The following is a 17860-nucleotide window of genomic DNA, read 5'->3' as shown; positions in this document are numbered from 1 at the left end:
TAACCCAAACATAGATCCCCTTAAGATTTTCATGCCTCTGTTGTCATTGTAAGTATTCAAACCCAAAGATTATCCATTTATGCATCCTAAGAATTTAGTGGTACCTTTGAGTCATTGTAGAATTCATTCACAGATAGTAGAGATCATTCAGAAGGAGTTCATTTTGTTAACAAGATATATTATCTTAATTCCCACCTTCCTTAGAGAAGACTTATAGGAATATTGGCAGACCACGTTCACCAAGTATAATTCTACTTTTTACATAATTTTCATATGTCCAAGAAAAGTGATTTTCTCAGATAGAATTTTCTTTTCTCATTTAGCATTTTATTTTTTCCCCAATTACATGTAAAAACAATCTAACATTTGTTTTTAAAACTTAGAGTACCAAATTTTCTCGCTTCTTCTCCTTATTGAGAAGACAAGCAATGTGATATAGGTTATACAAGTGTAAAGCATTTCTATATTAATCATATTAGAAACCATAGACAAAAAAAACAAGAAAAATAGAGTAAAAAAGTATATGTAAATCACCATTGAGACACTTTTAGTTCTTTCTCTGACTATGGATAGCCTTTTTTCCATCATAAATCCTTCAGTGTTCTCTTGGAATATTGTATCATTGAGAATACCTAAGTCTGATCGTCTGACAATATTGATGTTACTTTGTACACAGTACATTTCACATTGTATCAGTTCATGGAAGTCTTTCCAGGTTTTTCTGAGAGCATCCTGCTCATCATTTCTTACAGCACAATAGTGTTCCATCATAATGCCATACTAAAATTTGTTCAGCCATTTTCTCAATTAATGGACATTGCCTTAATTTCCATTTCTTTACCCCCAGAAAAGAGTTGCTATAAATATTTTTCTACATATAGGTCCTCTTCTTTTTTGTTGCTTTTCTCTTCCAGGATTCAGACCTAGTAGTGGTATTACTAAATAAAAGGAGATTTTATATACATATATATGTATATATAAAATAGCCCTTTGAGCATAGTTCCAAATTGTGTGATTCATTTCACAATTCCACCAGTAATGCAGTAATGTCTCATTTTCCCCAAATCCCATTCACCATTTGTCATTTTCCTTTTCTTTCCTATTAGCCAATCTAATAGATAGAAGGTAATAACTGAGAATTGTTTTAATTTGCATTTCTCCAATCAATAGTGTTAGAGCTTTTTTTATCATGTGTTATAGATAATTCTGATTACTTTACCAGATAAAATTTTATAATTACATATCAAGTCTGGCATCTGTTGTATTGGAACACATCAACATAGCCTGGACTTTCATACAACTGGCTCCAATACTCTCATAAAACATTTGTCATGACATTTTTAGGCTTCATCCTGAGGATCTTAACTTCACAGTTCTGAACTACATGGCAAACACCATGGAACCTGGTCTCTCGGAAATTATCAATGTGCTGATAAACAACAAGCCATCTTCCATCATGGCTTCCTATAGCTTGCTGCTAAAGAAACTAATGAGGTTTCAAAAGGAGCATAAAATCCTGAAGGTAAAAGATCTCAGAATTGTCTTATGAATTTCACTGAGAACAAACTTAGATCAATTCTTCTCAAAATATTTCCTTTTTAAACACTTTCCTGAGATTGAATAGCTATTGTGCTCACAAAATAAGAATGGGGGCTTGTTAAATGTTTAATTAGATCATGGTAATGATGAAGATGGATGCTGCAGATGAGTCAAATTTTAGTATTTTGCTTTCTAAGCAAGGACTTTGTATCATCTTTCATATCACAGAATATTTTTCTAGTAATTCATATACTTATCAAACATTTCTTAGGCATTTACTTAGTGTAAAATCTTATGCTAATCACTATGGAGGATGACAATATTTAGTGGATTTGGAGTGGGAAGGCTTGGCTTTGAACTTCAACTCTGCTCTAAACCACCTGTGTTACCACTAGCAAGCCCCTTCTTCTTGCGTGGCTTTATTTTTAAAATGAGAAAATTGAATTATATATAATCCCTCAAGTCCACTACAAAATACTATATACTTTTCAGCTATATACAATCTAGCTGGGAGAAGAAACTAAGACCCAGGAAAAAAAAGGCTAAATGACAAAACATGAGTAATGTAATTATTCAAGATACCAGTGTTATTATGTTTGATTCTGCCCTTTCACTCTGGAGCTATTTCTCAGATGTTGAGGTGTTTCCTTTCTGAGATCCTGGATTAGGTAGTTACCCTTGCCAGGGTATGTTGTCAGTGTGTGACATGGTCACAAAGGAAATTGAGAATCAGTCTTCAGGACCTTTCCCTAAGGGGAACTTAGTGAGAAAGACATCTTCCAGTTCTGTCTAGACACCATAGACCATTCTGAAATAATTCTCTCACATTCTCTGGTCAACACCCCCAGTCCTGTCACCAGACCACACCTGCCAAAGCTACAATAATATGACTCATATAGGCAATCAAGCTAAAATAACCACCCCATTGACTCTATTCTATGTGGAAGGCCAAATGCCTTTTTACAGATTTTCCAGCTTCCCTCTTAGAATCATCATAATAAAGATGCTTCCCACAATTCAACCATTAAAAATTTGCTTCAGAAAGGCAGAAATTTGGCAAGCAAAGGCTTTGCAATTTAACTTCCAAGGAACATGTGCAATAGAAAAGTTCTTTTCCCTCAGAAAAAAGAAAGAAAGGATAACTATCATTTGGTCCAAAGACTGATCTGTGCTCCAGAGAATGCTTATTCTTTTATCCAAAGTTGCCTTAGTTCCAGAAGAGGGTTCCCTCCTTCATATTGAGATTTTGCAGGCTTTGTCCCTGTTGGCTTGGATGGATACTTTAGATTTTTTAAAAATTATATTGAATTCTTAAGTTGAGTTATTTATATTTGAAATGGAAGAGGCAAAGAATGATCTTGCTTTGTGCCAAATGTCTAGAAAAGAATGTTTATTTTATTTGTTTTACTTACTTTAATCTCCATGGGGGAGGAAGATCTGATTTTTTTTTAAAAAACTGGGTAGGATGATAAATCTGCTGTAGTTTATAAAGTTCAAGCTAAATTTTTATTCATCCATATTTGCATACATATACACACACATATATATATATACATACATTCCTTTTTCTAAAGTGTATCATCCAAAGCAAAAGAAACAAAATTTTCAAAAGATTTTCCTTCATGCTTTCTCCAGCCCTAAAAATCCCAGCAAAATGAGTGCTTACCTCACTCCCAAAAAGCAGACAGCATTCAACACCTCTCAACGTCATGTTTCTTTTTTTCTTTGTTTCTTCATGAAACTTTTAAAAAGGGGGGAGGGAGTAGAGGAAGGGTCTTTGGTGTTGACTCTACATAAAGTCATTGATTAGTTATAAATGAAAAGGCATTGAAGGTATGGAGTGAGACACACCAAGTTTTGGGAACAAGAATGATCTCTCCTTCAACACAAAAGAATACCCTCTCAATGAGCTACCATGGGACAGTTAAGTAGTTCAATGGATAGAATGATGGAACTGGAGTCAGGAAGTCATTTTCCTGAATTCAAATCTGGCCTCAGACACTCACTAACTATGTGAACCTGGACAAGTCACCTAATTTTATTTACCTTAAATTTCTCATATGTAATATAAGATAGACAAGGAAATAACAAACCATCCCAGTATCTCTGCCAAGAAAACCCCAAATGGGGCCATGGAGTATCAGACATAACTGAAATGAATAAATAAAAATGGGCTACCCTTCTCAACACAAGGAAAGAAGATATGCACAGGGAATTTGATTGACAAGGGAAACACACTTAAAGAAGCTTACTTGTAGGGATTTGGATATATACTAAAGCTCAAATCATCAGGCAAATTGCTTTCTTAGCTGAGATTGGATGGATATTCTGTTGCTCTATTCTCTCTGCTAAGTATTTTCATTGAGCTGCTGTTGCTTTCTATATATCTTTAGCTACCAAGTGGTTTCCTTGTGTCCTTTACTTGTACTGTGCTACCATCTGCTTTTTCAGCGAATTGCAATTGTTATATACATATCATTTTCTTTGAAGGGTCACAGAATCATAGATCTAAAGCTGCTATTAAGGAAACTAAATGTGAAGGGAACAAAAAGACTTAACACAAACACCAAGAATCATAGGAAAGGTGTATCTGAGTTCTCCTTTGAGCAAATTCTCTCAAATCTCTTGGCTCCAGAGCCAATAGTAGCTTTACCCATCTGGTCATACAAGAAAAGCCAAAAGATTTTCTCAGGTTTAGATTGTCTATTATTATTCCTCTGATTTCCTCAAGACAAATTCTTAACTAAATTAGGGTCCAATTAATTTTTTCAATCTTTCATACCTCTGGGTCCTACATCTGAGCTCCTTTTGAATAATCCTAGGAATTATGCTAAGAAGAATCACAACGAAGCTGGATAGAACTGGGGTGAGAAGTTTCCTTTCAATGTTCATAATCTTTCTCCTTCCCCTTATTGTCATTCAATCAGTATAAGAACTAGACTGGAAAAGATCAAGTAGAACTGATGAACTTTGATTTACTTTCCCTCGGCAAACTGTAGTGGCCAATTATTATTTAACTTCTCAAATATCTCAGAAGGTTTTTTTTATTTGTCTTTTCCCCCATCTATATTCTAAGGGGAAAAATTACCATGGATTCATCAGACCTCTTAGTGCATTTGATCCGGAAAATTTTGAGGATTTAGGTTATCTGTCTACTGTTAGATATCAGTGGAAATTCAAGAGCTGGATCTGGATTCAGGAAGACCTGAGTCCAAATGCTGACTCAGATATATGGTCAATAATCAATAAATATTTATTATGTACCTAAGTATATGTCAAGCACTGTGCTAAATGCTCATAATACAAATATAAAGAAAAAATTAACCTCTGCCTTTTAGGGACTTACAATCTAATGGAGGAATAGAAAACAAAAGAAAGATGATGGGGGGAGGAAGTGATGTGTAAGAGGAAAGACTAGTGCTCGACATAAGGATGTAGTGACCTCAGAAGTTCCAGTAATACAGCCAGCTGAAAAATGGAATCTTTTGAGCTGTGTTTCCTCCTTAAAATAGAAGGATTAAAGTTCAGGACCTTATACTCCAACAGATGAACTGGGATAATGTTGAACTGGACTACTAAAGCCCAATGTGATTTTGTAAGATCATCATCTTTCCCAATAAAGAGCCTCCAGAAACAAAACAGAGAAGTTTCAAAGTAGTACAATCAAGGGAGAGTTATTTTTGTTTTTTGGTTTTTGTTTGCTTTTTTTATACTCTAGACAAGTCATTTAATTTCTCACACACTCAATTTTCTCATCTATAAAGTGAAAATAATAATAATAATGAGGTTGAGGAGACTAGGCATTAAATGACGAGATTCATGCAGGCACCAAATGATGGAGTTTGGTACCAAATGATGAGCTCTCTAGTTCAAATATAAGGCACAAGGTACATATGAAGAGCTCACAAGTGTTTTGTCCTTGTTTAAAAGTACATTTATTTATGAGAGAGGTTACAGAAAATGAAAAGATAAAATAGACACCAGGAGTGGTAAATACAAAATAGATTTGGGAGCGCATTTATAGTTAGTGAGGAAAGGGGTTTTAACAACAATGGAAAAGACAAGTTCCCTAGTGGATCTCGCAGTTAGCCAGGAGAAAGGAAATATTCCATGAGGTTGGAAGATGCCATTAACTGGCAGTCTAAGAGAGGAAAATAGCACCCTAAAAAATTAGTTTAGCTATAGCAAGGAGAAAGACACCATGAGACATGGGGGAGGGGATGGGGAAGAAAGACACCACAAGACAAAATGCTATGGTGGGCTAACTCCAATAGGGATTCAGCAAATAAGGTATAGGCCATGGGCAGATTTATAGGAGAAATTTAACCCCAGGATTTGACATCATAACTTGGCCTTCTGATTGGATACAACCAGATCTCCACAGGGGTGAGACAGTAAGGCTGAGTTGATCCCCATCGGTACCCTTCCCTATTTGCTTAGGGAATATTATAATCTTATCAGTACTTCAGGCTTTTTCTGTCAACTCCACATTCTTATCTAGGACTTCATCAATAACGTATTCACAAAGTAGTTATTATTGTTCTGTTATTATTATTTACAATTAATCTGTTCTTACTTCACCATCTGACAAAGTCAAAACCTGAGAAATTAATTTCTTTTCTGACTTCTGGCTAGATTACTAGAAGTAGCTTATTTATAGCTGAGAAGTATTAAAATAAATAAATATACTTTCTATTTTATGGAGTATACCCTTTATTTCACCAAGGCCCTTACTAAAAATAAGCATTTGAATTTACTGACATAGTTAGGATAAGGTAACAATTCTAAGCCTCAGTTCCAGGAAAAGACTTCTAGGAAATGCCTCTGTTTCTAAATTTTTAAAAAATAAAGCTATAGGGGCCGCTATTTCATGTAGTGGATAGAGAGCACCAGCTCTGAAGTCAAGAGGACCTGAGTTCAAATCTAACCTCAGACACTTAACACTGCCTGGCTGTGTGACCCTGGGCAAGTCACTTAACCCCAATTGCCTTAGCAAAAAAAAAAAAAAAAAAAAAAAAAAAAAAAAAGCTATAGTTTTAAATGACCACTTCATAGGTAGGGTTTTATAGCTAACAAACCAAGTAAAATACTAGGTCCTTTATTGTTCTTGCTAATATTTGAAATAGATGGATGCATTCAGAGTCCTTTTTTCTTTTATTAGCTATGACAATAACTAGCATGCCTGCTTTCTACTTAGGGTTCTATTAAGATTTTCTTCTTGTTTTTTTTTCATCTTTTTTAAGGAAGGAAAAAAAATATAACCTAGGTTTTCCTTACTTCTTACAAAGGAAAATTTTGCAAAAGGAACAGCATAATTTTATTGAATGTCGATGGATCAATATCCCGCTATCTATAGATATAGATATAGACATGTGTCCCTTATACATATATAACATGAATTGTAAAACAAAATAAATATAAATAAAATGTTTTAAAATTAAATATTCAAACACTATACACTGAGGAAATTTATTCTTTTTAAAAGCTGAATATGTTAGTAAGATTTCTCTATTTAAAATATAATAAAAATAATAGCTGACATTCATAATGCTTTAAGATTTGCAGAACTTTTTACACATATTATCCTTTTTTATCCAGCTACGTGGCACAATGGGTAAAACACTGGGATCAGAAAGTTGTTGTTCAGTCATTTCAGTTGTGTCTAACTCTTTGTGATCACATTTGGGATTTTCTTGGCAAAGATATTGGAGTATTTTGCCATTTCTTTCCCCAATTCATTTTTATAAATGAGAAAACAAGGGCAAACAGGGTCAAGTCCCTTGCCCAGAGTGACCCAGCTAGTGAAGTATTTGAGGCCAGATAAGTCTTCATTCCAAACTCTATATTCTATCCACTGTGCTGAAGACCTTAGTTCAATTCCAGACTCAGACACTTACTACTAGCTATGTGATCCTATGCAAATCATTTAATCTCAATTTGCCTCAGATTCCTCAACTGGGAAACCTACCTCACACAAAGTGATTGTGCAGATCAAATAGGATAATATTTGTAAAGTGCTTAATACAGAACTGGACACATAATTCAATATTAAATATTCCTTTCCCTTATGCTTACAGTAATCTCATGAGGAAAGTGTTATAGGCAATACTAGGAATGAAGACCAGACCTATGAAACTGCCCATTATCAGTGAAGGTCCATACCTTCCCTGCAACTTAAAAGTCTTAAAGAGTTGATTAGAAGGCAATGATTAGCCCAAAATCAACAGTCAAAACTTGAACTTGAGAGGTCTTCTTGGCTTTAAAACTAGATCTCCATCTATTATGCCACACTACCTATTAGGCAAAAATAAACAATATTGTCCCAATTTTATAAATGAGCAAACTGAGACTCAGAGAGTTGTCACTCCTGTCCCCTCCACCCAGGATAACATAGTTAGAAAGTAACTCATATGTTATGTGAATTCCCACTTCCTGATTCCACAACCTAAGCTCATTCCACTTACAATAAAACCTAGTATAACATATACCACCTTATCCAAGTGTTGTTTTGATGCTGGGTGAATAGCATCACTTATGTTTTGTAATGCTTCTTTTATATAGTTGTTCCCTTGTTCCCAGAACTCATCATAATTCCATTTGGGGTTTTCTTGGCAAAGACACTGAAGTAGTTTGCCAATTCCTTTTCCAGTTAATTTTTACAAATAAGAACACTGAGGCAAACAGGGATAAATAATTTACCAAGAGTCAGGTAGTGCCTTTGGCCAGATTTGAACTCAATGAGATGAGTCTTCCTGATTCCAGCTGCCTGTTCTATAGTGCAGAATACCCAATTACAATTAGCTATCAAAAATTTCATCCCTGGATGCTGAAGAAAACACAGTTTCTGCACAAAACTTTCTCACTCATGTACTTTATCAATTAGCTCTTAAGCAATTTGGCAATGAAACCAGTAAGAAGAGGTTTTCTGATACGATATATGTGTGTGTATAAATATATAAATATATAGTAATATATATTATAATGTATATATAGTAATAGTCTGCAAAAATAATAATGAAAATCTGGCAACATGTGAAACATTGAAAAACTATTTGACTACTTTGCCTAAATTTATGCCACTCAAATTCCCAAAATGTATTCAGATTAAAAGAATAAAGTGAACAGTTTCTACATATATAATATATATAAACATAAAGATAAATTAAATTATATGAATGTTTATGGAAGCACACTCAATGTGCCCTGTTAAATGGAATAATAATAATAATTCAAGAAGAGAATATTTTATATAATTTTATCTTCACTATAACACTGTAAAATAAAAAAGACCAATACTATTAACCCATTTTGCAGGAAAAGAAATTGATTCTCATATAATAAGTTATCTATTTCCAAGGTCATGCAACTTAGAAGTGGTAGAGCCAAATTAAAATGGAGGTCTTCTAATGCTAAAAATCTCTTTTTATTAATTTCTTATAATGTTATTTAAATTTGAAATGAAGTTTCACAAAATTGGACCAAACAGATCATCTTAAAATAATATTCATTGCTACTGCATCTTGTAATGATAAGAAAGAAATATAGGTTGGCAACTAACTTTTTGAATGTTTGTTCACTGCTAAACTATAATCATTTTAGTGATATCATAAAGGGTTGTCTTAACATTTTCAGAAAAGTCACGTGCTCTCAAAACATAATAACACACTTCCCAAAATAACGAATCCAAATCCAGAAGGAGAAACTCATACCCTGCAAGAGACCAAAGCAATCATGCCTGGAGCCTTCAGGAAAGGTGAAGGTAAGACTTTTCTCTCTGCACAATACCCAACAGTGCTAGATATCACTCAGGAAGATGAAATTGCTATAACTTTGGAAAACCAAGAAAATTTTCTGGCAGGTATTGTGGTGAGACATGTATTTGCTGCCTTGTTTTATATTAATGCATCCAAAGGACTTCATTGCTCAACTCGGGAACCAGATAGTTCCTATTACTTTCTGGGTTTTGAAGGGTTTTCTTTTGCTTTATTTTGGTGTTGCTACTTATACTTGTTTATTGAATTGTCCACATGGCCAAGGACCTATGCTCCATAACGCCAGTAAAATATTAATGTGGATTGAATAACAAAGTAAATAGGAGAGAAAAGTCAAGAAATAGAATTATTTTTACTCTCCATATACTTGGACTAATTCCCCTAGCAAACTAAGGCTCAGCCTCAAATCAACTGTTTTATATCACAGTTGGAAATTTTTTTCCTGTCTATATCCTCACAACTCTCTCTCCCAGAAGCCTTCACTCCTTCTTGACTCTGTCTCCAGTAACACTATAGCATGATCAAAAAAAATATGGCCAGTCATCTAATGATAAACATCTTTATACTCAGTAAGACTTTTCCTCAGAGTGCAGACTGTACTGGATTCTGTCCTATATTTGGCACTAGTCCTGTACTTGATAAATTTCCAAGGTGGTAAACCCTGCAAGAGCCTGCAAACCCACCTTTTAAGAACCTGGCACTTTGTGTGCTATTTAAGTTTTTTTGTAAATATTGCTCTGATGCTTCATTGCAGCCTGAGGATGATCTTTGTTTCTCGAAGGCTAGCTACAATAGCAGAATACAAACTGTTGTGTTCTATCATTTGGAGAGGATTTGAGCTCAACAAGTGTTATCTGTAGTCTGAAGGTCAGCCTATCTAATTGAAGAGAACTTTCCATTGATAGGACAACCACTTGGTGCAGAATTCTTTGGCTAAAGAAACTCATGAAATAAAGAATGTACCAAACACTCCTTATTTATTAGCAACCCCTTTGATTTATGTATTGATGCCAGCAACTTTGTAGAAAAAGGAGAAGAGGGTGCCAAGAATCACATAGTTTTTAAACCATCTATAAACATTAGCTTAATTGTTCATACTTGAAATATGTGTTATTCTTGTCCAGTGACATATGAATGCATATATTACTGGAAGAATTAAATCATAGCAATCTAGACATTCTTAATAGAAATTAAATCAAAAGACAAAAGGAAATAGCTGCAAAATATAAAATTGGGATACAGGTCCTCCTAAAAACTAGGAGAGTAGGAGAGCTTTACATTATTTTGTTGTTCAGTCATGTTTAACACTACATGACTCCATTTGGGGTTTTCTTGACAAAGATATTGCCATTTCTTTCTCCAGATTATTTTGCAGATGAAGAAATGGAGGAAAACAAAATTAAGTTACTTGCCTGGGGTCACACAGCTTTTAAGTATCTGAAGTCTGATTTGAACTCAAAAAGATTAGTCTTCCTGATCCCATACCTAAATCTCTATCTACCATGCCACTTAGCTCCCCTATACAGTTGATTCAAAAATAGAGTGAATTCAAAATCCCACTGTGCTTAATGTAAGTTGACCAATAACATTTGAATTAATAGAACAAAAATGCTGTCTTAATGACTTTTCTCCAATGAGCTGATTCCTATGCATATATTAAATCATACAATATTCCTTGAAAGATGGAATAATAGAGAACTTTGATGGTATATAACTTTATTAAAGGAGTTGACCACTCTTGGAAAACATCTAATGAAAAGTCCAAAAGGAACAGGGATCCCTCAAAATGGTGAAATCCTTACATGCGCCTATATCCAGTTGCCATTGTAGGATTTATATTAGCTCAGATTGCCTAAGCAGTTTCTAATTGAGATACACCAATCACTCAAATCGTATCTTATATCATCACTCAGAAGAATTCAGCCAGACTATTCATAGAGGGCAAATATAAAGAATGATTGCTGTTTAGTCCATAATATGCAATCTGGCTGGCCTTTCAATATATACATCTTGCATAGATGCTAGTCTATACAAGTTGGTCTTTCAGGGTATGAATCTTGTATAGATCCTATATAGAGTAAACAGGTGGAATTTTGAATAGGAGGAAAAGAGAAAGCTGAAATGCATCTAAGAAATTGTGGGATGCTTGAAATGATCCCAAATTTCTTCCTGAAATAAATATAAATCCATACTTTTATTGTCAGAATTCTTCAAATAGGACTGTGTTATTATGAGTTATAGGATACCACAGAGTCTGGAGTTAAAGTTGTAGAAAGGGACAGGTACAGTTAATAGAGTACTGGCCCTGGCATCAAGAGGACCTGAATTAAAATCTGATCTCAGACTCCTCCACAATGTGTGATCCTAGCTATGTAACTGACTGCCTTAAAAAAGTTGTATATAAAATTTAATAAAGATAAATGTATATTCCTCAAATAGTGACTAGAAAATAGACTTTGGAGTCAGTAATACCTGAATTCAAGTCCTGGCTCTGGCTCTGACACATATTGGCAGTATAATCATAGGCAAATCCCTTAACTTTTTAGTGTCTCATGAAACTCTATAGGTCTATACAGTGCCTCAAAGTTTCTAAGTTGCAATGGTAGAGAAAATTTCCTTATCATGAGTTCTCTGTCCCAGCAATTGAGCATACTCCCCCAAAAGAAGGTAAAGTTCTTGCCTTCAATGAAGCTATATTCTAATAGAATATAAGAGCTTGCTGGTTCTTTTTGTTGCTAGTTTCAATAATTCATTTGGAAGGAGAGATGGAGGATGGTCTATAATCAATAAGCAATGGAAAATGATGCTTATGACACAAGATGCTATATAAATATGAACTAATATTACTAAATATTTTGTCAAGCCACCAGTACAAGAGGAACTATTTTGTTTTAACTAGTGACATTTTACCTTTTTAAAAAATGTGTTTTCTTTTTTACTCCTATACTTCATTTTAGAAAAAGAAAGTTGAAACAAAATGAAGAAAAGAGAAAAAAAATGAACATTAATAATGCAATTTGCATGCTTATCATGAGCATTCACTTCATTTGAGCTCCCAAGTTTTATTATGTAATTCATCAGATGCATTTTGTTGTTGGAGGACAGGATCACTGTTGAAATCATAAATCCTAGAAATATTACTGTTTTGAGAAACTAATGCTATGATATGTCTTCCATCCTTATAAAGTTAAGTGGAAAACTGAGTTAATGAATGAAATAATTTAGACCAAAAACAATATCTCTTTAATCTGAGTATTCTGATAATTGAAACAGGAATTTTCCTTTTCTCTAATTATTCTGCAAGTTCAACTCTCCATTTTGTATATTATGAAATTAGGCATGCCTAATTATCTATCTCTATTCTTGGGACAAGTATTTTTTGTTAAATATCCTTTGTATAATCATGTAACCAATCATCATGTCTTATTTATTCTCTATTCTTAGTTTCTACTTTTTCAGAGCAAGACCAGAGTAACCTCAAACTACTTACATCTGCAAATAAAAAGGGTTCAGATGACCAAAAAAATCAGCCATATTTGGAATTCCCCCTGAATACTGATGGTCGCAGAAGTTCATCTAAAGCCCAGATAGCATATCTTTTTGAAGTGCTACCTCTCAAATTAGAAGCTCACTCTGCAAAACTACCAAACCCACAATCCAATTTATCAGCAGCATCCTGTATAGGCAAGGGTGGAGGGTGGAGCCCCATACTTCCACAAGACACAAGATTTAAAGACCTCCTGAGACCTGAGGATGAAAATATTCCAAATCCAATATGGCAGCCCCAAGAAAAGGGGATTTCTAACACATCAATGAATACATCTCCACAGTTTACTCCCTTACCCAGGCTTAGACATATAGGCTTAAAAAAGAGTCTTGCAAAAAAGATTTTTTGGATAAAAGCGTCTCAGCAAGTGTCAAGTGCATCCTCTCTTATGGCCAAAAGTTCCAGACCACCTGCTCTCCCGATGTCTCAGCAACAGATGTTACTGAGAAGAAGTTTGAGGCAATATAAGGAAAAGCCAAGAATCCTTTTTAACCGCAAGAATAGTAGAAATATAGCAGAACATAAAAACATAAAAATGATAGATCTGAATCTCCCAGTGTTATCGTCCCCTTGTCAGACTTGGCCAGGTAAAAAGTCTGAGGTCTTAAAATTAAATTTTGCTCAAAATGAATGAATTAGATTTGTTCAGTTAAAAAGAAAGCAACATGGGATTGGCTACATCTTTTTTACACCCACACTAAACAAGTAAGGATCATCTAGCGTCAAAAGTATACAAAATAAAAGCTATGACTTTGACCTGAGAAGATCACAGTTTTGAGTTCTGTGCTTGTGACCTAATATGCCTTATACCATTTTTCTATGTAATACAGGAAGTGGTGATCAAGAGCTGAAAGTATAAATTTGGAAATAAGCTTAGTTCTAATTTTTACTTCTATAATTAATTATAATAATATTTATATAATTAAATATAGCTGTATATTTCCTTTAAAAGTTATGCCTATTTATGCAAAATAAACCATTCCTCAGGGACACCTAAAAGATATTTTAACGCATGCTTCATAATTTCACTAGTAAAATTTTTCTTCAGTTAAAAACTCATTTTTTGAATGCCTATTTTGTTCATGGCATTATGACTGACATAGCCATGGTATCCCAATATTGGGGATATACATTAAAAAGTCATGTTGGGATCTTTTTTCATCACAGTAAAGATTCATTAAATATCATCATGATGAAGCTATTATAGTGTCCGCACTGTGTGAGTTAAAAATTATTAAGATGGACCCTAATCCAAAATAGTTTAGAACTAATTGACCATATGATAGAGATTTTCAAATTTTATATACTTATGGGCTCATTTTCAAAATTGTCACACCTCTCATACTTTGCACTTAAAAAAAAAAGAAAAGAAACCTATGCAAATAATTTGCTTAGCTCAGATTTTATTCAAATAAAATTTAAATTTTATTACAACTTGTAACACTACAAACTTTAAACATAAATACAACATTTATAAATAAATAAAAATAGATAGAATATTTATAATTCATCTTTAGAACCTATGAAAATAAGCACAATAATAGTATGAATAGAATAGGTGAGCTTTAGTGAAGCAAAGTTTATTAAAACATGGTTATCACTGAGATATCGACATTCATAATTTTGAACCACTCAAAAAAAATCAGTATTTTGTCCTCATAAAGATTATGGTTAAAAAAAATCTATTTCACACAAATAGTGTTATGATTTATAACTTTGTATTTTCTTTGACAAAAAGAGGTGTCTTCATCTACGACCAAATATAACAAAAAGTTATTCACATGATAAGTCTACTGACTACTCTTCTTTGGATAAAGTAATATCAAATGTTTAGCATGTGAATTTTTTTATGAAGTCATATATAGAAATTTCTATATCTTTAGCATTAAATTAAGAATTTTTTTAGCATAGCAGGCTTTTTCAAGTTGGGAAATATATCAAATATATTATTTTATAAATTTGTTATCAATACTTCTTAACTTTTTTAAAAATGCAGTCACCTTATCTTACTGAATCAATATAAGTTTGAAGTCCTTGTGTTGACCCTCTTAGGATGCTCAATTTTTTCCACAAATATTCACAAAACTATTCCAAGAGACTCAACAAAAGTTTTAAGAGGAAAATTTCGTTATGAAATGAAATTTGCTTCATTCTTTAATGTTAAGAAAAATTTCAGCTTATGCTTTTAGTTCAAACATCATTCAGAGTACATATGGAAGTCTGTTTGTTTTGCAATAAAACAAAAAAAAATTAAATAAAAAGCCCCCCTAAAAAAAGTTCTCTGATCTCCTCCCACCATCATCTCACAATTTTGCAAATTGTTTTATGAAGTTAATTCCTTCATATAATCAAATTGTACCTTTAAAAATTATATATAACTACTCATTTATATTTCACAATATAAGCAATTTTAAAAGATGAAATATGTCCAAATTATGAGGGAACACATTTTTAACTATTGCTCTTAGGCCTGCTTTTCACCCTGATATTGATTGAACACTGTCAGTTTAATCCAGTACAATTATTTCACATTATAGCACTTATATTTTCAAAATCCATCAATTATCTAGAATTTTCTTGGCATGGTATTATCTTCAATAGTTTTTCAACATAACATGTTCTCCAATATGGTTTTCAACAACATATCAGATAGTATCTTTAACTATTTTCTGTTGTTTTATCCACTTTCACTGCAAACTAAGAAATTTGGGGTTTCTCAGTTTATTGATGGCAAAGATCTTCAAACATTTGAGCAATTCTATTTTTCTGAATACTAAGTAGAACCTTTCAAAACTACCTATCAGTCATCATTTCTACTATATCAATAGCTGCAGAAAGCATTATTATTTCTTCTACTGGATGAGATCTATTACAGTTAGAAATTCGTTGTGCAATCTTATACAAGGCAAGCAATCTTTTTTCTTAGACTTTTTTAAAACTTGTTTTTGCTTTATAAAAACATTTAATTTTCTCAGGAAAGGTTCTTGTCTTCTGAATATAAAATTTCAAGATACAATTTCAATCCCTTAATTCTAATGCTATTTGAGGCTAATGTAATCATACAAAGTAAACAACAATTTTTCCTCTCCTTTAATAATTGTATTTGTGAATTTCAATGATAGTTGATCATATTTTCTGAATTTGACCTTTCTAACTTGTATTTCTGTGTTTCCACTACTATAATTGTTCCCACTGTTTTTATTTATACTTATTCCAGATATGTCAGTGAATTTTATTTTTATTATTTATCACAGAGGAATATTATTTTGCTTTTTAAAATATGAGTCAATAAAAATAAGAAAATAAACTTAAATTTGATCACTGAAAACTTTAAATGGTTATTTATAATTTTTCAAAATTTTTAAAAATAAAAATGTCATTACTAGCAATCTTATTAAATTGAACTTACCAAAATGAATATGAAGAAACATAACATACAATGGCATTTTAACTTCCAAACAAAAATTGTTTAATTTTGAATTTAGATTCTTTTTATTCAAATTCAGCAAACTAAAAGATTGCATAATTCATGTCATAAGCCTATGATGATGATAATGGCAGATCATGTCCAGAAATTGTTAGAGCTTATGTTTTGCTAGTATAGCTACTGGGTGATCTCCAGGCCACAATAAAGCAATGGAAGATTACTTTTGCCCCTCCCCAAAAAAAGTATACTGTATATCTATATTTATATAGATATATAGATATTTGTGAGTAAATGAAAGATCTAGGATTTTTTTATATTGGGAACTCCTAGATTGGGGAAAAAAACAATGCAAATTATAATTATTTATAAGTTAGCAGATAACTCTGGGAAGTTCTGAGGAACATGGAGTTTAAGAGGATTGAAACCCATAACTATTAAATGTTAAAGATGGGATTTGAATCTATGTCTCCGTGACTGTAGGTCTAGCAATCCATTTATTATACCATGGGCATATATATACAAACTTAGATGTATTTGGGGGCAGGTAAGTGGCACAGTGGGTAAAGTATTGGACCTGGAGTCAGAAGACTCATCTTCCTGAATTCAAATCTGCTCTAAGACACTTACTACCTGGACAAGGTACTTAACCCAATTTGCCTCAGTTTCTTCATCTGTGGCAAACCACTCTTGTATCTTTGCCCAGAAAACCCAAAGTGAAATGATAGAAACTATCAGACACTAACTAAGTTGTGGAAATAAAAAATACAAAAGTTAAATAATTCTGGCTCTCAAGTAGTTAGCATCCCAGGGGGAAGGGAAAAATATAAATATATACATATACATATATATAGAGACATACATTATGTACAGAGTATATATATATATATATATATATATATATACACACACAGATGTATACATATGTGTACACATATACATTTAATTATTCATATGATACAAGGTTGTTTTGAGAAGGAAGGTTGGAAAAATTTTAAAAGCTTCAGGTAGAGGGTGGCACTTTAGTTGAGCTTTGAAGGAAATCAGAGATTCCAGAATCCCCTCTTCCAAAGGTGAAGAAGCAAAGCATTCTAATCATAGGAAGTCACCAGCACAAGTCATGAAAATGGGTAGTACGGCATTATGTAAGAGGAATAGCAAACAAGTCAATATGACTGGATTTCAGAATGTGAAGAATAAGTTCAGTTATCAAGTACAGAAAAAAGGTCAAAAGTAAGTTTGTTGTATAAACAAACACCTAAATAGCTATCATGCAATAGCTATATGACAACAAGAATGGCATTTTTAGTGCTTTAAGGTTTACAATGATTTATATATATAATTTCATTGTATTCTTACAAACAACTTTAGGAGATGGCATTATTATTTAAGAAGAATGGGGGAAAGGAAATAAGTATTTATATAGTGCCAACCATATTCCAGGAACTGTATTAAGCACTTTTTACAAATATTACCTTATTTAATCCTCAAAACAACCCTCCCAGTAAAGTATCACTATTGTCTCTGTTTTATAGGTGAGGAATCTGAGGCAGACAGTGGTAAAGTGACTTACCCAGA

General features: G+C 33.0%; 1 protein-coding gene across 1 annotated transcript in view; it reads left to right on the top strand.

The window, feature by feature from the left end:
* Window positions 1–13756, top strand: part of LOC111720649 (hormonally up-regulated neu tumor-associated kinase homolog) — a 39080-nt gene extending 25324 nt beyond the window's left edge. The window contains exons 7-9 of the mRNA XM_031964560.1: window positions 1345–1522; window positions 9172–9298; window positions 12756–13756. Of these exons, the coding sequence (XP_031820420.1) occupies window positions 1345–1522; window positions 9172–9298; window positions 12756–13492 (1042 nt within the window). The 3' untranslated portion in view covers window positions 13493–13756. The remainder of the gene's footprint in view (window positions 1–1344; window positions 1523–9171; window positions 9299–12755) is intronic.
* The last annotated feature ends 4104 nt before the right edge of the window (window positions 13757–17860 follow it).

Source organism: Sarcophilus harrisii, chromosome 4, assembly GCF_902635505.1.
Source record: "Sarcophilus harrisii chromosome 4, mSarHar1.11, whole genome shotgun sequence".
NCBI classification, from domain to species: Eukaryota; Metazoa; Chordata; class Mammalia; order Dasyuromorphia; family Dasyuridae; genus Sarcophilus; species Sarcophilus harrisii.
This window is presented reverse-complemented; position numbering and strand designations above follow the sequence as displayed.